Source organism: Sinocyclocheilus rhinocerous, unplaced genomic scaffold (assembly GCF_001515625.1).
Source record: "Sinocyclocheilus rhinocerous isolate Xijiao unplaced genomic scaffold, SAMN03320098_v1.1 scaffold1283, whole genome shotgun sequence".
NCBI classification, from domain to species: domain Eukaryota; kingdom Metazoa; phylum Chordata; class Actinopteri; order Cypriniformes; family Cyprinidae; genus Sinocyclocheilus; species Sinocyclocheilus rhinocerous.
In genome coordinates, this window is record NW_015642522.1 from 870,761 (window position 1) to 894,596 (window position 23,836).

The 23,836-nt window shown below is 36.9% G+C and overlaps 3 protein-coding genes across 6 annotated transcripts; 1 reads left to right on the forward strand and 2 right to left on the reverse strand.

The window, feature by feature from the left end:
- The first annotated feature begins 1,688 nt into the window (after positions 1-1,688).
- Positions 1,689-3,913, forward strand: LOC107755986 (SLAM family member 9-like). Its single transcript, XM_016572950.1, has 6 exons — positions 1,689-1,714; positions 1,813-1,852; positions 2,706-2,724; positions 2,819-3,136; positions 3,305-3,607; positions 3,687-3,913. Exons 1-6 carry the CDS (start codon positions 1,689-1,691, stop codon positions 3,911-3,913), a joined length of 933 nt encoding a protein of 310 aa, XP_016428436.1.
- A 3,458-nt stretch (positions 3,914-7,371) lies between these two features.
- On the reverse strand, positions 7,372-8,473 carry crygs1 (crystallin, gamma S1). 4 transcript variants are annotated; one of them, XM_016573013.1, is made up of 3 exons: positions 8,368-8,473; positions 7,832-8,074; positions 7,372-7,757 (listed from the first exon to the last, which is right to left on the reverse strand). In XM_016573013.1, exons 1-3 carry the CDS (start codon positions 8,374-8,376, stop codon positions 7,485-7,487), a joined length of 525 nt encoding a protein of 174 aa, XP_016428499.1. In that variant the 5' UTR covers positions 8,377-8,473; the 3' UTR covers positions 7,372-7,484. The 4 variants fall into 4 exon arrangements, with proteins under 4 accessions (XP_016428499.1, XP_016428497.1, XP_016428496.1 ...); XM_016573011.1 differs by having other exon boundaries at positions 7,372-7,775; XM_016573010.1 differs by having other exon boundaries at positions 7,372-7,775; positions 8,356-8,450.
- A 3,211-nt stretch (positions 8,474-11,684) lies between these two features.
- On the reverse strand, positions 11,685-23,530 carry LOC107755987 (keratin, type II cytoskeletal 8-like). The gene is made up of 10 exons (XM_016572951.1): positions 23,483-23,530; positions 23,180-23,341; positions 23,042-23,103; positions 18,288-18,441; positions 16,825-17,073; positions 15,699-15,803; positions 14,255-14,475; positions 13,823-14,004; positions 13,578-13,680; positions 11,685-13,359 (listed from the first exon to the last, which is right to left on the reverse strand). The coding sequence occupies exons 1-10, from the start codon at positions 23,528-23,530 to the stop codon at positions 13,146-13,148; spliced, it is 1,500 nt and encodes a 499-aa protein (XP_016428437.1). The 3' UTR covers positions 11,685-13,145.
- Between the last annotated feature and the right edge of the window lie 306 nt (positions 23,531-23,836).

Here is a 23,836-nt window from a genome sequence, read left to right on the forward strand (position 1 = left end):
ACAACACTGTTCCAGAACAGTTTAACCCAAATATTCGGATGTGTGCAGCGCATTTTATGGAGGTCTGTTTCCTGATCCTGGTAGAGTAGGCTACAATGCCGGCTGTTCTGACTCAAAGACTGTAAGTAGAGAGTTTTTATATTTTATATATTTAAAGCGAGTTTTTTGGGCAGTGTAGAGTAGGGCTTGTTGTTTGTCATTTCTCCGATCACAAATGCAGACATGGTTTTATGTTTATGTGTTTTTTGAACCTTAAACCGCATAAACACATTTCATTACACCAAATACACAAAATAATGTTCTTTTTAGCAACATCATATGACCCCTTTAACATATTGGCTGTTTATTAGTACTTATAAAGTCCATATTCTGCATGACCATATTCTACATGCCTAACACCGTGATTACACCGGAGGCGAGCTGCGCGACAAAATACTATAGAACTCGTTTATAATCAGAGATGCTGTCTAGTCTACACTGAATGCGGCGCAGTTCGGTAAAGTTGGCAAGATATTCACAGATTCGACTTTTCCATATCAATAACGCACGAGCAAAACGTTTTTACTACACAATTGACGCCTCTTTTCTTTCGTAGTGATGTAGAAAACGAGCTACAAGCGAGTTTTCCTCAAAACAAGCTTTCCTTCGCTCTGTACACAATACATTGATCTCGATGCGCTGGCGTCTGAGAGACAAGTCCGAAGGGACCGTCTGCAAAGTGCGAAACGCGAAAAATGTTACTAATAAAATAGCCTACTCAATAACTTCACAGTAACACGCAGTAGTGTCACCAAATTCAGTTCACACATCACTGCTCTCCTGCTGGTTATAGGCCTACTACAAGTTTTTTTTTTTAAATAATTGCTTTTACACATTTTTTAATGATTTTTTATTATGACAAATAGTTAATAACTTCACTGTAACACATTGTACTTTCTCCAAATTCAGTTCACACATCAATGCTCTCCTGCTGGTTATACTACAACAGTTCTTTTGAAAATAATTGCTTTTACATATTTTTTATGATTATTTAAAATGAAAATTTATCATTACCTTCATTGTTATTGGACAAAATCGTCTTTGTGTTGTAGAATAACCAGCAGGAGAGCAGTGATGTGTGAACTGAATTTGGAGAAAGTACAATGTGTTACAGTGAAGTTAACTGTCGCGTCCAGTCTAGACACGGTGTAATCCTACCCAATGCCTAAACTTAACAACTACCTTACTAACTATTAATAAGCAGCAAATTAGGAGTTTGTTGAGGCAAAAGTCATAGTTAATGGTTAGTTAATAGCGAGAATTGGACCTTAAAATAAAGTGTGATTCTTTGTCTAATCTGCTTGCTGTTTACTACGGGCTGAATGAAGTCTGTTTGAATTGATCGACAGGAACTGAAGGTTGTTTGTTTGAATCCCAGTAGATTGTTGAAGGGTTTCTTGGAGATACTAACAAATGACCTCAAATACTAACAAATTAACTAGGCTATATGTAAAGAATCTGCATCAGTGTGATAATGAAAAATAAAAGAATACGAATCAGTCTGTGGGAAGTCCACTTTTTAACAGCTCTACAGGATGTCAAGGCCAACATTGAAATGAGAAGCCTGATAAAAAAGAATGAGTGCACAGATGCTACCCAGATGATCAGCAGAGATAAATGTGTCAAATGAAAGTCACATCCTTAACCTCATGACCTCAACTTTTGTAGTTCATAGGTGCAGGACTGTTTTTCAGATAATGTGAACTTTAACTTACCTCATCGTTTTTCTATGAAATAGAGATGGTATCATCCATCCATCTATAATACCTGAAGAAAGCTCGCCATTTTTTTTTCTTTTTATGGCATCTGGTTGGTAAGTCACTTTAGGTTTAGTTTAGTCTTGGGATTTACATTAAATCTACATTGTAAATAGACTTTTTAAATTATTTACTAGTTATTGAATTGTCAGAGTCATAGCTTTGTAGACGTCACACAGAGATTTCGCACAACAGTGCTTCGAGCGCCATTTCGAGTCCTGACTTCTCAAATTCAGAAAGTGAGAAGCCTGATAAAAATACTGACTATAGCAGCACAGATAATCAGCAGAGATAAATGTGTCAAATTAAGACAGTTCCTTTAATTGCATGAGCTCAGTATGTGTGAGTGTGTCGTTTATGGGTAAAGGACTGCTTTTTTCTACTGTGAACTTCATATTTGACTTGCACTTACAAAACTGATGACTAATTTAGTATATAGTCCTTTATTTTACTTTAATATCTAACATTTTCCAGCTTCCGTCTTCCCATTCCTGTCATTAACAGAGACTTTTCAAATGGTTCATCATCATCAAGATAAATGTAACACGTGACTATTGAGGAACAGACAGAGACGTTTAAACACATGAAGGACAACTGGAGTAGTTCTTTGTACTGACAGACAGAAGAGTTCCATTTTAGACTTTCTCCATTATCTCTTACGGTTGAAAAAATGATTTGCATACTTATTTTCTTCTGTTTATGGCATCTGGTTGGTGAGTTAAACATGTTTTTATTGCATCAGGTTACATAAAGTCAGATTAACTAAAATTCTGTGGTCACCTTTATATTGTTCCAAACCTGTTCGACTTTCTTCCGTAGAAACTCAAAAGACATTTTTGTGTGAATGCAACGCACTGGATCCTTTTAGCTTTCACTATATGCCTTCAAAATATCTTTTGTGTTCCACAGATAAAAGAAAGTCAAACAGGTGTGGATCAACAGGGTGAGCAAATAATGACAAAACATTCATTTTTGGGTGAACCGTTTTTTAAAATCTCGCTATTTTGGTTTGCTTGGTTCAGATACAGATAGAATGAAGATGTCAGTGATGGAGGGAGATTCTGTTACTCTTCACACTGATGTTACTGATATACCCAGACAAACTATACATCACATACAGTGGAGGTTTGGACCTGAAAAAAACAAACAAGTATTTATAGTCATTCAGTTTAATAAGGGGGCACCTGTTATTAATTATTTTAATGCTGAGATATTCAGAGACAGACTACAGATCGACAATCAGACTGGATCTCTGACCATCAGGAACATCAGAACAACAGACTCTGGACTTTATCAACTGATAAAATACAAACCGTTCTATTTCAATGTTACTGTCTATGGTAAGTATTTCAGTTGAATGTACAGATTTATGCATATTTATGCATTTTCTTTCTTTTGAAAGCTCTTGATAAAAGGCCTTAAAAAGCTGAAAATAAGTGACAATAATAATACTCACCCTCTTCTAATAACATTTTCTTCTTTTGTCTTATTTTTTTTATATTTTCCAGCTCGTCTGCCCATTCCTGACATTACTAGAGACTCTTCAAACTGTTCATACTCATCATCAGGATCATTACAGCAGAATTGTTCACTGCTGTGTTCAGCTGTGAATGTGAGTGATGTGACTCTCTCCTGGTACAAAGGAAACAGTTTATTGTCCAGCATCAGTGTGTCTGATCTCAGCATCAGTCTCTCTCTGCCTCTAGAGGTAGAATATCAGGATAAAAACACCTACAGCTGTGTGCTTAACAATCCCATCAGCAACCAGACCAAACATCTGGACATTAGTCAATTCTGTCAGACATGTGCAGGTACGTCAACATCATGTTGTTGGTGAGTTTGTCATAATTTGTTGCAGCTTCTCATTAAAACCTATTTTTTTGTCCCCAGACTCCGTTCACTGTTGCGGTTTCACTGAAGCTGTGATTCGATTGGTCATCTCTGCTGTGGTGGGCGTGGCTACTGTTACCATAGTGGTGTATGACATCAGATCCAGAAGAGCTAAAAGAAGTCGAGAGCATCACAATCAGTGCCTGAATGATGGTCGTGAAATACCTGGAAATAGAGAATTTAACAGTCACTGGACAGGAAATGAATACTGTCTTGAAGAAATTTGAATACTGATATTTTCAGCTGTAAAATGTTTCATTAAATAGCCTAAGTAAGAACATTTCATTTGATTACCACTTCAATTCTGTTGTGGATGCCCATTTAGTTTGATTTCTGTATTGTTAGTGTCCGTATGTGCTTGGCTTGTATGAAATGGTGGTTTTTGTGACACACGTCCAGTAACACCGAGAGTCTGAACATGTCTACTATTGTAGACTGTTGCTTTTATGAAAGTTTATCATCTCATAATTATATGCAGCTTATGTAAAGTTTGTAGTAGGCTATGTAGCATTAGTAATGCAAAGTTAAATTGTTTTTGGAATGTAAAACAAATGAACTCTTGTCTGAAAATACTAACACTAGCTTTTCTAATCTTTTTGTATTCTATCTATTTGTTTTCTTTTTATTACACAATTAACAAAAGCAAAAAAAGGCCTCTAACACTAGCTTGCTCTATTCTTTTTCTATTCTATCTGTTTTCTTTTTATTTAGCCTACTATATATAATTTAAAAAAAACCTTGCTACATGTAGCCTACTGCGTTTAGCTACTTGCATATCATTGCTCTTTTGTTGATTTTGATTGCTTCCATTGTCATTTGTAAGTGTTTCTGGTAGAATGTCCCACAAATGAACTGCCTGTCCTCTCACTCCAATATTGCTTGTGCGCACTCAAGACTGTGTGCAGAAATAAATGTGTCAAATGAAAATCACATCCTTAACCTCATGACCTCAACTTTTGTAGTACATAGGTGCAGGACTGTTTTTCAGATAATGTGAACTTTAACTTACCTCATAGTTTTTCTATGAAATAGAGATGGTATCATCCATCCATCTATAATACCTGAAGAAAGCTCGCCATTTTTTTTTCTTTTTATGGCATCTGGTTGGCAAGTCACTTTAGATTTAGTTTAGTCTTGGGATTTACATTAAATCTACATTGTAAATAGACTTTTTAAATTATTTATTAGTTATTGAATTGTCAGAGTCATAGCTTTGTAGACGTCACACAGAGATTTCGCACAACAGTGCTTCGAGCGCCATTTCGAGTCCTGACTTCTCAAATTCAGAAAGTGAGAAGCCTGATAAAAATACTGACTATAGCAGCACAGATAATCAGCAGAGATAAATGTGTCAAATTAAGACAGTTCCTTTAATTGCATGAGCTCAATATGTGTGAGTGTGTCGTTTATGGGTAAAGGACTGCTTTTTTTTTACTGTGAACTTCATATTTGATAAACTATGTAAATATTGATCTTGTATGGAGTAAAACTTACTTGCAAGTCACAGTGATGTTGGACCTCTTGGACCTTTCCTGTTCCCACCCCCCACCCACATCTCTCTCACTTCCTGTCATATCTATACTGGCCTGTCATAGAAAAAAACTTTAATTAACGGTTATAGCCTATCAGATCATCTGGCTATATCTAGATTTTGCCCATAATGAAGCTTTGAAATACAATGTTCATGTAATTTTACATTTCACAGAAATGTGAATACTGCAGAATGGAAAGTGGCGCTAACACACACACACACACACAGGCACGCACACTCACACATATACACAAAAGAGAAACAAGAAGAAGAAAAAAAGTGTAAAAACTTTTGAACTCATTGACATGAGAATCTTCATCAGAGATGCTCATTTCTGCTCCTGTGGAGTTGAATCACAACAGAAAGATTATTTAAAAAATAAATTATCAATTTTTACTGAAAAATGGCCAAAACGATTATGACTCAACTGTTGATGAATATGGTTGACATGGTTGTTTTGTTCTTATACTTATGGATGCTGGTTGGTAAGTTAAACAAGCATCTTTAAGCTATTAGTTCCTGGATTTTTATAGCATAAAATGAAAAGCTATAGCCTATACATAATATACATAACTTCAGATGTTTTATTTAGCCGTCACATAACCCTTTGCATGTGCAAGCTGACTACACTGTAAAAAATGGTATGAGCTATCTACTTAAAAAAATTATGGTAACAATATTACACGTAATATTTTTGAGTAGTTTTTAGGCTTGATTTTTTTAAATGGAATCTACCTGAATAAATCATGTAAAATCTCCTAAATTATTTAATCTATGACGCAATGATTTTAATATTATTAGTGAAATGTGCTCATTTATTTTAAGTTGATTCTCAAAAGTCCGTGATTTCGAGTATAGCCTGTTTGTAATTGACTTTGAGTTATTTTGTACAATGTCATATGCAGTTGTTGGGAAAACCGCCTGTTGGGTAGAAGAACGTTGTGGGTAATGTTGTGCAGTCAAGACTGTGTTGTGTATTCTGTATGCACACTGCACAGATAGTTATTAGTAAAAACGACCGTACTGCAGTCCAGCCTTCAGTGTGATTCTTCATGCCAAGTTACCACAGTTTCCTTAAAAAATATGAGGAAAACATAATCTCTTGGTTTTATTATTGAAAAGTTCTCAATATTTTCTATACAACACTGAACCACAATTTTTTAAATAAAATATACACACTATTTTTAATTATCACCTTCATTTTTTTAATGAAAATTACAAGACCCATGATTTATTTTTAACAGTGTATGTTTAAACCCATCTGTAGTATATTAAACGACTAATTTGATAGTGTCAAATTATTTTTGGACTGATTAATATGTATTTTGTTCATAAAACTCAAAATCTCCACCTGCCCACTAGGGGGAAGAAAGCACTCATAATTTGCTGATGATGAAGTGTGATGAATTTTGGACAGGGTTTGGCAAACTGCATGCCAAACGGTAACCAGAGCAAGCGAGTAAGATTAATATTATTATAGTTGTTTATTTTAAAAGTATTTAAATTCTTAAAGGGATAGATCACCCAAAAATGAAAATTCTGTCATTAATTACTCACCCTCATGTCGTTCCAAATACATAAGACCTTCGTTCATCTTTGAAACACAAATTAAGATATTTTAATGAAATCCGAGAGCTTTCTGACCCTGCATAGACAGCAACGCAACTGACATGTTCAAGGCCCAGAAAGATAGCAAAGACATCGTTAAAATAGTTAATGTGACACCGTCATTTTATAAAGCTACGAAAATACTTTTTGTGCGCAAAGAAAACAAAAATAATGACTTTATTCACCCATTTCTTATCTTCCATGGTCCTTGAACGTGGTAGTTCCATTGCTGTCTATGCAGGGTCAGAAAGATGAACGAAAGTCTGACGGGTTTGGAACGACATGAGTAGGGATGGGTATCGTTAAGGTTTTAACGGTATTACTACTCTTACCGATACTGCTTATCGATTCGGTACTTTATGAGTGTGAGTAATTAATAACAGAATTTTCATTTTTGGGTGAATTATCCCTTTTAACACCTGGTATGGCAAATACCTCTAGCGGTACAATCATTTGTCTGTTTTATTCAGTTATGAGATCTATAGAATGTATATAGTTCCCAAAGTCAAGGTCTAGTGATCACACATTTGCAAAAAGAGACAACAGTTTCATTTGCAACCACACATTTATTGATTCAACACAGGTGTGTCAGTGCTGTTATGGTTGGGTGGTTTGGAGGTAAAGGAGGACTGCAGATGGATGGATTTACAGGTCAGACGTCACTCCGTCAGGCGTTTGAAGGACTGAACCGTGGGGCAGACGGCGCCCCAGTCCACGGGTTTACGGTACTCCCCCTTTTCCAGTAGGTACTGGCGCCCCCTGTAGTTTGGGTGCTCATAGAAGATCCAGATCCCGTCTAGCACCTTACAGGAGTGGACCTCGCGTGTCCGAAAGCGCTCCACCACGGATGGACAATCCTCGGTGGTCTCGTACACCTGGCCCGCGAAATCTCCCTTGTTGTAGAGTTGAATCTTGTACTCCGAACCGCTTACCTGGAGTGGAAAGAACATCTACTGAATTTAAAATATGCACTACATAATGTTTCCACTGCATGTGGGCGACTTACGAAGTGGATCATCTTGCAGGAGCAGAGACGGTCGTTCAGACCCATCCAGCGTTGGTAATCCGGATACTCGCCCCGGGTCAGAACATACTGGTAGCCCATGAAGTTGGGCCTCTCGTAGACCACCCAGGCCCCGCTCTCCACGCGGATGGAGTTACACTGGTTCAGGTAGGCATGGAAGTCCGAACAGTCGCTGTCACACTCGTACCGACGGCCCTGGAATTTCTTGTCCTCGTAGAAAATGATCTGCACAAAGGAGACGGTGGAATTTTATTTCACACTCGGATATTATTTTAATAAACTACCTCTGGTTGCATCACAATATTGTTAAAAAAAATTAAATATTATGAAAAATCTAAAATATAACAATAATATAAAATATCTACAATTATAATTACAAATAAAAATATATAAGTTAAATACAATCTTGTATGTCCAACCATCTCAAAATGGCTCTATCTATCACTAATCAGTCACAAATGGCAGCCAATAAATGATCAATAATCGGTGCAGAGTGTCCTGATCACCTTCGTACTCACCCGGCCCATTCTGCAGAGGTTCGGCTGGTGGCGGCTCCTTTGGTGTGGGTAGAGTTGCGGAGCTGTGCTGGTTCAGGCCCGTCCCACTCCGGCTCTTTTATACCCAGACATCTCTCTGTAAAGAGGACATTCGCTTTGTCATGAAAACCTGATCCAAAAATTGAGTCAGTGCTTTCTAGAAAAAGACAGGTGGATTATAGGGTATAGAAACAGCACCGAGTGCATGGGCCTGTTTGGATGTGTGTTTATTCAGCTGTGTTGGCAGGTACACACACACCTCCACACGCACTCGTATTAAAAATTATTGGTCCAGAGAAGTGGATAACCAACTTACTGTATGCAAAGTATTGAAATTCCTGGCTACAAAATAGCCTGTAGTATTAACACCCAAACGTGTGCATACACTTGCAAATGTGCAAACCCGCACACTCAGATACACACAGAAATGCCATTCCTGGCTGCAAGCAAAAAATGTCTGCCAAATTTCAGGGATCAGATGAGCTTATATGGGCTCAGTGTGACCTACTTCCACCCAAAAAACACACACAGAGTTCATTTTTCTTAAAGGGGTCATATGATGCGATTTAATAAAAATTCTGTCATTAATTACTCACCCTCATGTCATTCCAAACCCATAAGACATTCGTTCATCTTTGGAACACAAATTAAGATATTTTTGATGAAATCCGAGAGCTTTCGGACCCTCCATAGACAGCAATACAACTGAATTGTTCCCAGACCCAGAAACGTAGCAAGGACATCAAGTCAAGTCAAGTCAAGTTTATTTGTACAGCACTTTTCACGATACAAATCATTGCAAAGCAACTTTACAGCAAATTAAGTTTCTACAATATCATTACATCAGTAAAATAGTCCATGTGACATCAGTGGTTCAACCGTAATCTACGAGAATAATTTTTGTGCGCAAAGAAAACAAAAATAACAACTTTATTAAGTAAGCAGCAGCACCATGCGCATGTGTTGTTTACATGAAGCGGAAGGAAGCGCATGCGTCGTGATACTCTCCACAATGGCGGTGCGCTGCTGCAGATGGGATGAGGAGGAGAAGAATTGTTGAATAAAGTCATTATTTTTGTTTTCTTTGTGCACAGAAAGTATTCTCGTAGCTTTGTAAAATTACGATTGAACCACTGATGTCACATGGACAATTTTACCAATGTCCTTACTACGTTCCTGGGAACATTTCAGTTGTATTGCTGTCTATGCAGGGTCTGAGAGCTCTCGGATTTCATGAAAAATATCTTAATTTGTTTTCCGAAGATGTACGGTCTTGCAGGTTTGGAACGACATGAGGGTGAGTAATTAATGAAGGAATTTTCATTTTTGGGTGAACTATCCCTTTAATATACTTATTATATAGAAATACACATTGTGTAGTTAACTATAAATATCAAATCTGAGCATAAACCCAGATAGCTAAAAGTGTCCACAGAAAACAAAAACAGCACTCGGATGAACAAGAAAACTGGTAAGAGGCTTAAAACAGAAAAACAAGTTATTTTGAGCTAAACATGCTATAGCCAGTGAGAGGAAAGTAATTAGGATTCAGGATTTATTACCCATGAATTAACATTCATGAAAAAAAATCTGCATCTGTTGAGATTCTAAGATTGCAACACTTTGCTGTCCAATTAATGCCACAGGAGCTGAGGAAAAATACATAATAGCGGAGAGCTAATGGCATCTCTTTTCAAATGTAAGTACTATAGGCAATACAAAATAACATTCTTTGTGGTAAAATTGTACAGTTTTACAGTTTTTGCAGTTGTTGTTAGTACATTATAAGTCAACAATGGCAACATGATGGATGCTAATAGTACCTACTACATAGTACATACTTAATTTCGTCATCAAATTTTGTACATACTCGAAGTATGCAATACTTCACAAAAAGGAGGGAAACTTGTTTTGTGTGGCAAGTTCATAAATGACCACTAGGGAGCAGCGTTCATCTTTTCCGGCAGGGATTGTGGGTGGGGGGAGTGAATGTGCAGCGCTCTCTCCCACCTTCAATACCACGACTGAGGTACCCTTGAGCAAGGCACCGAACCCCCAACTGCTCCCCGGGCGCCGCAGCAAAAAAATGGCTGCCCACTGCTCCGGGTGTGTGTTCACGGTGTGTGTGTTCACTGCTGTGTGTGTGCACTTTGGATGGGATAAATGCAGAGCACTAATTCCGAGTATGGGTCACCATTCTTGGCCACATGTCACTTCACTTTAGCGGTAGCATCACTCATATTTTCCTCAGAAAATGCAAAATGCTGTATATAATATTTGAAGCATTATTTGTGTACAATAATATGGAGATCCATTTTCCAGGTGTGGTAAGAATGTCTTTAAGTTAAGGAGAAAATGTTAGGATATCTGGGTCTGCTTTCTACAGCTGTTTCTCAAGTAAGTGGTTCAGAGCTTGCGATTTATATTAACTTATCATTTTAATAACGGTCTTCCTGTAACATTAATCACCCACATATGAGCTCCATAGCCTAATGTTAACCATTAGGATACAGCATTAAAATATAGGCAATAGACACCAATTACTGCTACTCAATTTGCTGGTAAAAGTATTTAGTCAAAAGTATAATCTTGCTACCAGAGTTTGACACATACTGTTTGCATTAGCATCTAGCTAAAATTAAGGTTTGCACGTTTAATAATTACTTGAACAAGAGAACATCACAGAACTGGGGTTGTGGACATTATTAAACATGAAAAAAACAATGCTAGCCTGTTTACCCTTACCAAAAAGTAGTATACTTCAAGTTTATTTTAGTAAGTATACTTAAATAAAGTTCAAGTATATTTTTAAGTATACTTTATGTAGTAAGTATACAAATATCAGTGTACTAGTAGTATACTTGTAAGTGTACTATTTCAATACTCCTTGGGACTAAATTGGCCCACTTTCTAGTATATAAAAGTATACTTTAAGTATAACTAATAGCACACTTGAATAAACTTCTTTTTCGTAAGGGTAGTTTAACGATTGTGCAACATAATTTGTTTTGTACACCATTATCTGAGTAAAATCATTTTCATGTCGTTTTTGTTCTGTTACAAATCTATTCCAGGCTTAACTGGGACGTCTGTGTTGTGTGCTAGTTTTCCAGGCACTGTGGTCTATATAATGAAATGTCTTTGGACAGCTTTGCTCATAACATAAATAGCTCATCTGGAAATAATAATAGCTTTATTAGCACCTGTCATACAGTGTATAAGCCAAATCACTCAGCAGGGCAGAGCTATGGATTTTATACAAAAAAAAGTTATGTTTCAAAAAAAGCAACAGTCGTCTGTGAAAAAATGTTGAGTACAGAGAAAAATCTGAAAGTTAGCAATGTTTTGATTTTAATCCATTAAAGTGCATATGAAATTGACATTTTTACCAATGCATATGGTGTAATTTCTCTTCACGTTTCTTAGAGTAAGTCACAATCCCTTTGAAAGATAATGAAACGTGAAAGGTTAATCCTGTATGATACTAGATTGTGCATTACATGAATGAAAGCAGTAACTAAACCTATGAGGTGATATCATCATATTTCAGGGATATAGATTTAATTAGATTTAATATCACTTCAAATTAAATATATGCATATGTATCCATTTCTTCGTTGCAACAGGAAAAAGCCCATGTATTTACAGTACAACAACCACCAGAGGTAGAACATAATGGGTATGTAAATAAATCAGTTTAAATGATTAATATATACAGATAAGAAATGCAAAAATCTTTTTTTTTTTGGTTGTTGAAGTATGATCATTTCAAGTTTTCTGAACAATCCTGCATAATTTTTTGATTGGAAGACAGTATTTGCACTTTAAATGAAGCGTAAACTATATGCATCCTTAATACAAAGCAATGTAACTTTTATAGGAGAAAGTAATTAGTAGAGAAGTTCATAGTCAACATTTTACTTTTAGCATTTCATTCTCTCCGCAGTGATAGACTGCTAGTCTTTCTGTACACGTCCATGCAGGCAATATCGTGAGGACAGTACATCGGTTTCACCATAATTTTTTATTTTGGCTGCTGATTTTTGCTACACTTGCAAATTTCGCAATATTTTGTTTTGGTTCACACTACAGCCTCCTGCAGAACCAGAACTTGATATCCTCTTAGCGTTCACTGGAGTGTAAAATTAGTTCCAGTAACATTTGTCAAACGCAATAAGGCATCTTTTGTTACGCTACACTGAATGTGAAATCTCCGTATCCACATTGATCATTTCTCACTGAGACTTAAGATTCAGCTTTATAGATGTATAAACTATACACATTTTCACAAACCAATAGTTTTATAGGTTTTCAGTAACGTAATATGTGCTAATAATCAATAATGTGGCAGTAGAGCGTCCACAGAGAGAGTCACACTCTAAAGTCACATTGTATCTGAAACACTGCAAGACGTTTGTACTTCCCATTCATCTTCAAACATCTAAGTTTGAAGTAAAATAAATCAACTACAAATTAATTTGCCTTGAAATTTCTTTAAGTAGCTTTATCTGCATGAGTTCATTACAATCATAAAAGCAATTTGAGTTTTTGTTTTCGAACGCTTTACTGATGATATGACGCTTTTTTCTTTCAAATGGCAAGAGTTTTATGACGTTACTAAAGTGATTCGCTTTTATTAGTCGGCGAGACATTGAGACGTGGTCACCACTACTTAATTGTAATGCAGTAGCATTGTGAGGTCACAGTTGTGATGTGGTAGCATGGTGATGTCACAAATGTGGTGTAGTAGCATTATGACATCACTGGGCAAAAGTGGGTATGCTGCGCGACCGTCTCATGACCAGACGGACCTCCACGTTAGGGAGACTGTCCTGTTTTGTTTGGCTGCAACCCTCATCCGCTACAGCCATATGAAGGTCGAAACGCAGAGACACAGATTTCTTCCTCAGCTTGGGATTTCCTTTAAAGAATGACCCTTCCCATTGCCTGATTACCTTGTCAATCTTCTCTGTCCTATAGCACACAAAAAGCAAAATAATAAGCATCTAAATTAGGATTACATAATCTCTGGTGCAAAAAAATTATGATGTAAAAGTTCCATCACAATTGTATTGCCTGCAAAGCCACATGCAAGATCAAACACATCAAGATGTTTGTCCTTAAGGTGTGAAATGCTTATAGTTCTTCATTGCAGCTAAGCAAGGCTTGAAAATAAGTCTATGTAAACTCACTCCACATTTCCGTGACCCTCGGCACTCTCCCTCACTACATTTCCTTCCAGAATCTCCTGAGTCTTCACAGTACAGATCTCCCCATCTTTGTTTAGAACTGGTTCTGGATGGAAAAACGCAAACACAGAGTTACAAAACATCTCTCAGGCTTGCAGTTGTATAATGAACCAGTTGTTAAGAAGGATTCTGAAAATCTGAAACATTGGGTGGAATCATTGGTTGGAAAATGAGTTTGTGGTCCTTACCTGTGAGGATGACAAGACTCTGCTGTCGCTGAAGGGCCGGACTTATTTTTGAAGTTCTCTCTGAGAAGATTGGCTCAGCGATATCTTCATCACATCCATTGGGCAGGCCATTCTGCTCTGGAGCAGGAACTGACCCCTTCCATGGCTTCAGCTTTAGAGACTGACCATCTGAGTTCAGAAACCTGTGGTTCAGGAGCGAAAGAAGAAACAGGGTTGATTCAAGACCACACTCAACTTCATTGGTACCTTAGAAACCTCTTCAGGTTGACTGACTGTTTATAACATCAATGGCACAATGCCAAAAAACCCTGTCAAAATTCCAGTGCATTACTTTGGAGTTGCATAAAAGACATCATACAAGTTTGAGCGTGCGTGTGCTAACGGTTTAATTGCATAAACAAATACAGCTCAGTAAATCTATCTCTCCCCTACCTGCCCTCCTCGTGTTCCAGGAGTTTCCTATAGGTTGCGATCTCTCTCTCCAGCCTCATCTTGGTGTTGAGGAGCTGACTATGGTTCTGTTTCTGGATTTCCAGACTATCCTGCACAGTTTCTAGGTCAGACTCCAGACCCCTGACAGACCGGGACATATCCTTGAGCTGCACAGAGTACTGGAGCTGAGTGTGGTGTAGGGAGCTTTGGAGACTCCTCTCCTGGTGGGATAAAACAGAACTATTTATTTCCAACATCTCCAGGGGCAGCCTACACCCGAAACACTGGGATAGGCTCCGGCATCCCCGTGTCCCTTTGTGGGACAATCTGCTTGAAGAATGACTTAATGAATGGATGGAATTTCAGGGTTTGTGGAATGGAATAGGGTGGTCTGAAACAGTGAACAGAGACCAAAATATTGCAGGCAAGCAAGGCATCTTTCATTTAAGTCGAGTCACTTCAGTTCCAGTGCCACTTCATCTATGTTTTACTGGGTCAGTCCGCCTGGACCAACCTGGGATTAGGTGCCTTGCTCAAAGGGCACAATGATAATGGCTCACAGATCGCATTTTACGGTGTTTGATCCACCAACCTTCTTGTTATTGTTAATCCCCCTGAAGGCACCTGGAGTTGAAAACCTTGGCACAATGGTGATGACTCAAGGATCCCACATTGCAGAGACCAACAATATTCCAGAAACTGACAATAAACTTCTGGATATATCTGAGATTAAGATGTTGGCTTAAGGGCACAATGTTTGTGGCATTGGGATCATGCCTTGTGGGGCATCAAACTAGCAACCTTCTGATTAACAGCCTTGAGTTTTCACCACACCACCACCACAGTAACGTATCTTGATCAAGGACACAATGGTCACTGAAGATCCCAATAATTCTAAAGTTCATGAACTGGGAATCAAGTAGTGGAACCTGGCTCTACCAACACTAAGTACATGGATTAGATTCCCAGGGGTCAACTTGTATAACATGGTGCCTTCAAAGTGATTTGAGCCCACAACCTTCAGATAATTAATATTTAACAACAAAATTAGTATTTGGTAACAATTTGTGGTTATCTGCAGTACTTGATTTATAAATTATGAGTTCCCAGAACAAGGAGTGATGACAAATCTGGCAGGGATCTGTCATCCATTCCCTGGAGGCAAAGTATTGATGTATGTTTAACACTGAATTCGCACTACATAGAGGTTGAATAGAGGTTGAATCCGATTCCGTAGATGCCGGATTCACATCTGGCTGGTTCTGGCAGAAATTAAGACCTGCATATGCGTTATGTAGCAGTAAGTGATATTCTAATTTGCATATTATGCATTAAGGTGAAATGGGTTCAGGAGTGTGTGTTTAGGTGTGTCTACATGTTTCTGAATTGGAGTGTGTGTGTGTTCGGGTGTGTCTGTGGGCATGTCTGTGAGAACCGAACGCACCAAGGCATGTAGCGATTCGATTTCCACCTGTAGACGGTGCCATCGCTTCCGGGCCTCAGCGAGCTCGGCTCGTGCCTCCTTCAGGGCCTCATCACCTGCTCTCACCTACAGAACACAAAAAACACAACACATGCAGTGTATACATAAGAATACCACAGAATACAATAAATCTTGTTACATTTTTAAAGCCTTTTTCATATTGCTTACCGTTGAGGTTTCATCACACTGTGCCTTAGGACACATCTTACTCATGGTAAAATGGCTTTAATGCATAGCCTCTCTGGCATATTGTTTAATTATCCATGATTTACATCCCAAAATAAAATTATCTGCCAAATGACGCCAGTGAGCACTGGTAACACAATAGATCACATTAAAGAAAACTGAATTGATGCTCGTGTGGTTTGAGTTGATGTATATCACAGTCTAGGAAACACTTCAGTCTCCATCTGATAAGAATGACTGCACAGTTCCAAAAACAATATATAGTCTTAATCTAAAATAAAAATAAAAATCATGATTTTGGACATAGTGCAATTGCTCTGCCATGTTTTTGAACAGTACCATGTTTTTGGACGTGTACTATGGTGTTACCATGTTTCTCAGGAGATGATGTTCAGTGGTAATATCATGTGTTTTGGAACATGTAACATGGTAATACCTTGTTTTTTGGACATGTTATCATGTAAAACCATGTTCAATGGTACCATAATGTTTTTTGGACATCTACCAAGTACCTTGGAGGACCACTGTATTGATACACTCAATTTACCATTGTACCAACATAGTAGGTATTTGTAAAGACAAGCTGCAGTGTGTTGTTGTTTTTCAAGAAGAGTTACGAGGCCGATGGCCCATGTTTTTGTGCGAGGGCATAAATTCTGCTCAAGCACACTGGAAGACAAATAAACAATCACCTACTGATGAGAACAAAAAAAAACAATGGTTATGCTCAATGGGACTAGCATCCCTCTTTCTGTTTTGAATAATAATGGTGGCTTAGCAGTCTTTTCACTCACACACACTTACACACACACACACACACACACTACGACTGCTCTGCAGTGCCCTGGCCAGCAGACCATAGAGAGTGTTTGAAGGAGAGAGAGAGAGTGAATACTCGTACCTGTGGCGGAAACGCAGCTGTGGGGCTGGTTGCATCCTTTCGGGGCCTTCTCTGGGAAGCCGGACCGGAGCCTGGGGCTGGATTTGGTGGCGTGGCTGAGTCAGGGCTACTCTGGGCTGGGCTGGAGTGATTGCACTGGGTGCTGGTCCGGGAGAGATCCATTCCTCTGCCATCCTCTCCTGCAGCAACCTGCGCTAGCACTCTATCACACTCCTCTACTGCTTGCCGCTGGTGCTGATCCAGCTCTCTCTGTCAACCAACGAGAGAGAGAGAGAGAGGGAGGAAGAGGAGAATTTAAAGGGCTCCTCTCATGAAGAATAAAAATTTCATTCATCTTTTGAAATACAAGGGTCTGATGAAAACATACTGTTTCAGGACTTCTTCCTGAGTCCAAAACGACAAAAATGTCTCATTCTGACATCTACGATCCAAATTAATTTGTACGTATTTGCATTTCATTGACTATGTGGCCTGCCCAATCAGGGTAAGGCTATATAAACAGGATAATTATTATTCTTAAACCTCAGAAGAGTAATGATAAAGATCAGATCACACCAATACCGAATGATCGCCGTGAACAAGATTTATAATCAAAACAGCGGATTATTATGGAGCTACTTACGTTGGGGTGAAACTTTGATACACAGATTGAAGTTAAAAATTTTGTCATGTAAATTTAAATGTAGTAACTACATCAAAGTGTTAAAACCAATATCAGATTATCTAAATTCAGTCAATAACATTTGAAGTCATTTTTTCAGTTCAACTTTTGGTTTAGTAACTGTATTTGTATTGGTAGACGCTTTTGGTTACATTTAGCAAAAAAGTGCATTGGTTGCGCTAAAGCTATATATTTACTATTTGCAAAGATAATAATTGTGCACAAACGAAAAGGACACAAGATGTCCAAATACATTGTATTACTGGCAAAATCTATATAAAATATAATGTCTAATAATTGAAGGTTAGGTAAGACCAGAACCACCATTCCCTATACACACACCCTTTCCTCGAGGCTAACCGCAAGACATTAGGGAACATTTTTAACAAGTATCTTTTACTAAAGACAGACGTCAAGGTTTCTCGTTAAATGCTTAATATGACTGACAGAACATCACACGCACGGTGACACACAATTGCACAATTAGACATGTGCACAAACGAAAAGGACACAAGATGTCCAAATACATTGTATTACTGGCAAAATCTATATAAAATATAATGTCTAATAATTGAAGGTTAGGTAAGACCAGAACCACCGTTCCCTATACACACACCTTTTCCTCGAGGCTAACCGCAAGACATTAGGGAACATTTTTAACAAGTATCTTTTACTAAAGACGGACGTCAAGGTTTCTCGTTAAATGCTTAATATGACTGACAGAACATCACACGCACGGTGACACACAATTGCACAATTAGACACAATCACTAACTGACATTAAACCAAACAGTGTCTCCACCTCATGTTCCTCCATGATTTGCTGTAACTCATTTTGGGATTCATGAAGCTGCTTTTCCAGGAGGCTGTTGGCCATTTCCATCTCTTTCATCTTTAGCTTCAGCTGTGACACCTCCTGCTCCTTTAGGAGTCGGAGTTTCTCCTCGGTTTCACACCTACACACACATATGCATACTTAGGTATCTAAATGAAAGACATGCAGTGGACTACAATAGGTTTTATATAAAGCTATTTTAAAATGAAAATGCATTTAAAACTAAAACATGTTATACACAAATGTATTTATGAAACAACTTTTGAATGTAATAATATAAAAATGAACAAAGATGTCTTTCAAGGTCAAAGGTCATCAAACGCTCTAGTTTTTAAGTAATGATATTCTTTTTTCTTCATTTTATAATATATACTTTTTATTATACAATTCTTTTGTATTTAATTAAATTTAGTCATTAAATGGGCATTTCTTACAAACCCCAAAGGAAAACCCCTGTTGAAGAAACACCACCTTAAATACAGATTGAGTTGTACTGATTCCCACCGGGGAAAAATGGATTCCTAATTCAGTTTATATTAAAAAAAAAAACAAGCTAAAATAAGTGCTGACAAAAACATACTTACAATGAAAGCATACAAGGCAAACACTGACATATTTTTGTCAACACATTTTTTTTAACTGAAAAATTAGTTATTATTTTTATATTAGTTATTAATTATTTTCTGTGGTAATCAACTGTCTATTCAACCGAATTTCACATTTAGACATACAATCTCAGCGCACAAAATAAATAAACCAATCATATTTAACCAACACTGACACTGACTTTCTAGGAAAATTAGACTTATTATGTGTCATATTATTTGTTAATTTACTTAATTTATTATCAAGCATTCACAGGCATTTCCAGGTACTTGCTGTTTCCCACCACAAGAGGGCGATCAGATGTTCAAGTCACAATGTGTAGTTTTTTGATGTGAAATATTCCATTGGCATGTTTGGAATGCAGACTGTATTATGAATACAGTGCACAGTATGCAAATTTTCTGACTTGTTACATTTGGACAAATTACAGAACACACTGGGTTGGTAGTGTATCCCATAATGCAAATTGCTTTAACCTTACACAAGTGGGTTTAAACTGTGTTATCTGCATTTTTGCAAATCTTTAAGCAGGCTATTATTATGTTAGGGTCAAAGATCAAGCCAGGTGTGAAAGCTGGCCCTGAGGTACTAAAGGATTAACAATCTTTCACAAGGTCAGTATGGCCACAGGCACCGGAATGGTTTTAGGAAGCACAGGTGTTAAGCGTCTGGTTAACAACCCTCTAGTAATCAATTAAAATACATGTGAATGCCACAGAATTCAAACCACCAGCCTGCAAACCTATAAAAATAACCTTTTAAAATGACTATGCAAAATAGTATCCAAAAAATGTAGTATGCCATAATGAGCATGAATGAATATAAAATGTCATGTAATTATTGCATGCTGCACAGTTTAAAAACTGTATACTGCAAAACATAGTATGAGTAGTATAGTAGTATGGCATTGTGAACACATCCTTAGTCTCAAATATATAGAATATCTAATTATTGCATGCATATCAAATGCTGCGTTCAAGTCCTCCTGGGACGTTCGTACTTACGAGTTGACAAGTCGTAATTATGACGTCAGGTGCGTTACAGGCATAGTATGCATAGTATGCATTACAAACATATCCTTAGTCTTCAATATAGAATGTCATGTAATTATTACATACTGCACAGTATACATAAATAGTATGAGTAGTATGGTAGTATGCTATTCCAAACATATTCTTAGTATCAAATATAGTATGTCATCTAGTGTTAACATACTTCATAAATAGTATGAGTATTACAGAACGGTATACTTTGCATACTTCAAAAGAGTATTCAAAACAGTATGCAAAAAGAATAGTATACCATAACAAAAATATTCTTAATCTTGAACATAGAATGCAGTAATTACATGCTACATAGTATACAGTACATACTCTATACTGCAAAAATAGTATGCCATCTAAACTGTGTCTAAACACAGAATATTCAGTTAACATACTGCATACTGCATAGGTAGTATTAGTCGTACAGAACACTATACTTTGCATACTTCAAAAGAGTATTTAAACAGTATGCAAAAACAAGTTTGCCAATAACAAACATATTCTTAATCTTGACTATAGAATGAATATAGAATTAGTACATTTAGTATACAGTATGCATACTGCATACTAAAAAGAGTATGAGTAGTATAGTAGTATGCCATTCCAAAGATATCTTAGTACATAGAATGCCATCAAATTACTGACTGAAACTGAATATTCTTAGTTATCATAATGCATACTGCATAAACAGTATGAATAGTGCAGAACAGTGCATACTGCAAAAGAGTATTCAAAATAGTATGCAAAAATAATAGTATGCCATAACGCACATATTCTTAATCTTGAATACAGAATGTAATGCAATTATTACATGCTACAAAGAATGCATACTACATACTAAAATAATACAAGTAGTATGCCATTTCAAACATATTCTTAGTATCATACTGTATATAGTATGCATTGGATTATTGACTGAATACAAAATATTCACAGTTAAATAGTAAGAGTAGTGCAGAACAGTATACTGTGCATACTGCAATAGTATTGCAAATAGTATTCAAAATGTATTGTATGCCATAACATACATATTCTTAATCTTTAATATAGAATGTTATGTAATTATTACATGCTACACAGTATGTATACAGTATACTAAAAATAGCAGTATGGTAGAATTCCATTCCAAATTTCCAAAACGGATTCATAGAAGTAATAACTTGTGATGTGCAAGGAAATCCCAAATATGGACAAAAGTGTCCAAATATCGCTGTAGCGAAGCTGAATAAAAAGCAGAAATGTTTTGACTGAGGAAATCTGAAGACGATAAAAACACAATTGCGACAATATATGTGTGTTCATGTGTGTTTTGCATCTCCAGGTAAAAAATAAAGAAAGTATATGAATAATGCAGTGCTTACTGACATAAGGCCTATAATTTATTACAGTATAGAAACTATAAAATATATTTTCTACATTATTCTGTGATCAAAATGGAAAAAATAGTTTGTAGTTTATAAACCATTGATCAAAATGTCATTAGGAAAATATAGGGAACAAATAACATAGTAAAAAATATTGGTTATTGTCCAGAAGTGTAGGCTATTTGATTTCTTAGCCAATTAAAAATTAGAGATAAGAAAAAATGTAACCTGTCAATTAGATAAAATAAATAATAATAATAAAAATTACAGCTGAAATTTCTGTCCCCCTCACTTCTGAAATGATGGTTATGCCCCTGTTTAAATATATAACACATATTTTATATCTCCTATGATTATATACATATATGAATTTGTATTGTATTGTATTGTATTGTATTGTATATAAATATATATAAATCTGATATTTACTTTAAAATGAAATATAAATATATGTGTGTAAGTTAAAATGTGTAAAATTACATATATAATATAAAAAATATATATTATTAAATTACTTATAATAATAATAATAGTAATAAATATAAATAATAACTCACCTGATCAAACCAAGCCTATCACAGTGATGTGGCGGCACTGCTTCCTTTCACATAGTCTTTTGTTGACTTTTTGTCCCTGTATTACATGGAGTGTCTTTTAGAGAGTGATTTACATTAGTTTTTATAATATATAAAGCTGGAAAGTAACTAATTACAAATACTTTCGTTACAGTACTTGAGTACATTTTTACATTTTTCTACTTTCTTGAGTATAATTAAATTGTGGTACTTTTACTTGAGTAAAATAAAACTAAAGTATTAAACTTCGCTACATTTATTTTTCACCAAAAGTACAAAGTACAACAACAACAACAACAACGAAGAAACTAAATATTCTATGTATCTATCACCAGAGGGCATGTTCATATCCAAAACAAGACGATGTGAACATGCAGTGCATGTTTCATTCATACTCGAAGCCGGAGGGCGCTCTTGCACAGAAAGTCCAAAATGGCCTAGTAGAAGTAATATATAGGCTAATAACTTATGACGTGCAGGAAATCCCTAATATAGACAAAGGCATCCAGCTATGGCTACAGCAAAAAAAAAAGAAGGTCATTTCAGGTCATTTCCAGGTAATAAATATAGTATATGAATAATGCAGTGCTAATTGACATAACATTTATTACAATATAGAAACTATTTTGCCTTAGTAGTGATATCTGATGCATTTGTCCATATAAGGGATTTCCTGGGTGTCACTTGTGAAACAGACATTACATGGGTGTTAGGATTAGGGTTAACCCTGCTTCATAGTGCTCACATCCTCTCATTTTGGGTAAAAATAGATAAATAATACTAAAGTACTTTGTAACGCAGTAACTTGAGTAGTTTTTCAGCAAACTACTTTTTTACTCTTTCTTGAGTCATATTATTTTTCAGTACTTTTACTTGTACTCAAGTAAATTATTCCTTAAGTAGCAATACTTTTACTTAATTACAATTTCTTAGTACTCTTTCCACCACTAATAAGATATAAGTCATCGCCTGCTTCTTCAGAGAAAACACTGTTAGTTAAATGTCAATTAAAAGAGAAACATCTCACAGCCTTGTGACTTTGAAACAGACAGATGAGAAGAGAAGAAAAGTAACTTGCATACAAACTCGACTTGTTTACGTAGTAAAACACACTGAATAAGAGTTAAACATACAAACGCAGTTGTGCAAACAGCATAATGATGGTAAATGCTGTGCCAGTTTCATTGCGTTTGATCTACCGAACCAAAGACGTCTGCGCAGCTACAACTTCAGAGAGCACAATCATCAGAGGATCAAGCCATTGGACTTACCAACACGCCCTCACCCGTCCCACCCCTTTTTCCTCCACTGTCCCTGCCCTGGTGATTCCCCTTCAGATACGAGTCAATGAAGTGTGGCAGTCGCAGTAGAGTGAGAGTCCGTCTGGCTGCGCCCGTCCCGCCCCACACATCTGATTCTGGGGTGTCGAACACCTCAGAAGCAGATACGAGTCATAGAAGTGTGGCAGTCGCAGTAGAGTGAGAGTCCGTCTGGCTGCGCCCGTCCCGCCCCACACATCTGATTCTGGGGTGTCGAACACCTCAGAAGTCACGGGACAGGGAATGCCGCCCGACCTGTTCTGGCCCCTGGCGCTGCTCCATGAGAAAACAACGTGGCCTCATGAGTCGTCTGAGATGGGAGTGCAGGTAATTACAAACAGGTAATGACTGCAGACATGCGGCTACCTGTCCAACAGTTAAATTACAAGGTGGCTTACTGAAAAAAAACAAAAGCTGTCAACTCGGACATGCAAACTTTGAGATCCGGAAGGTGACACACTACCCACGGTCTTTTACAAGGCCCTTAGGTTCCTGTTCGTCCCCACCTGTATACACTCCTCAGTCAAATCAATGAGATTATAGATAGATATAACTATTTTGTTGTATAAATAATCTAATTATATAATATATATGAGCAATATCACTCAT

Coding starts and splice junctions, on each gene's coding strand:
- crygs1 (XM_016573010.1), bottom strand. CDS start 8,376: ATGGGCCGGGTGAGTACGAAG. Junction 8,075..8,355: donor TGGGCCGGGTGAGTACGAAG/GTGATCAGGACA, acceptor TCCTTTGTGCAG/ATCATTTTCTACGAGGACAA. Junction 7,776..7,831: donor CCTGCAAGATGATCCACTTC/GTAAGTCGCCCA, acceptor TAAATTCAGTAG/ATGTTCTTTCCACTCCAGGT.
- LOC107755986 (XM_016572950.1), top strand. CDS start 1,689: ATGACCTCAACTTTTGTAGTTCATAG. Junction 1,715..1,812: donor TCAACTTTTGTAGTTCATAG/GTGCAGGACTGT, acceptor TAATACCTGAAG/AAAGCTCGCCATTTTTTTTT. Junction 3,608..3,686: donor ATTCTGTCAGACATGTGCAG/GTACGTCAACAT, acceptor TTTTGTCCCCAG/ACTCCGTTCACTGTTGCGGT.
- LOC107755987 (XM_016572951.1), bottom strand. CDS start 23,530: ATGAGGCCACGTTGTTTTCTCATGGAGCAGCGCCAGGGGCCAGAACAG. Junction 15,804..16,824: donor CAGCTGCGTTTCCGCCACAG/GTACGAGTATTC, acceptor TGTGTTCTGTAG/GTGAGAGCAGGTGATGAGGC. Junction 14,476..15,698: donor TCGAATCGCTACATGCCTTG/GTGCGTTCGGTT, acceptor TTATCCCACCAG/GAGAGGAGTCTCCAAAGCTC.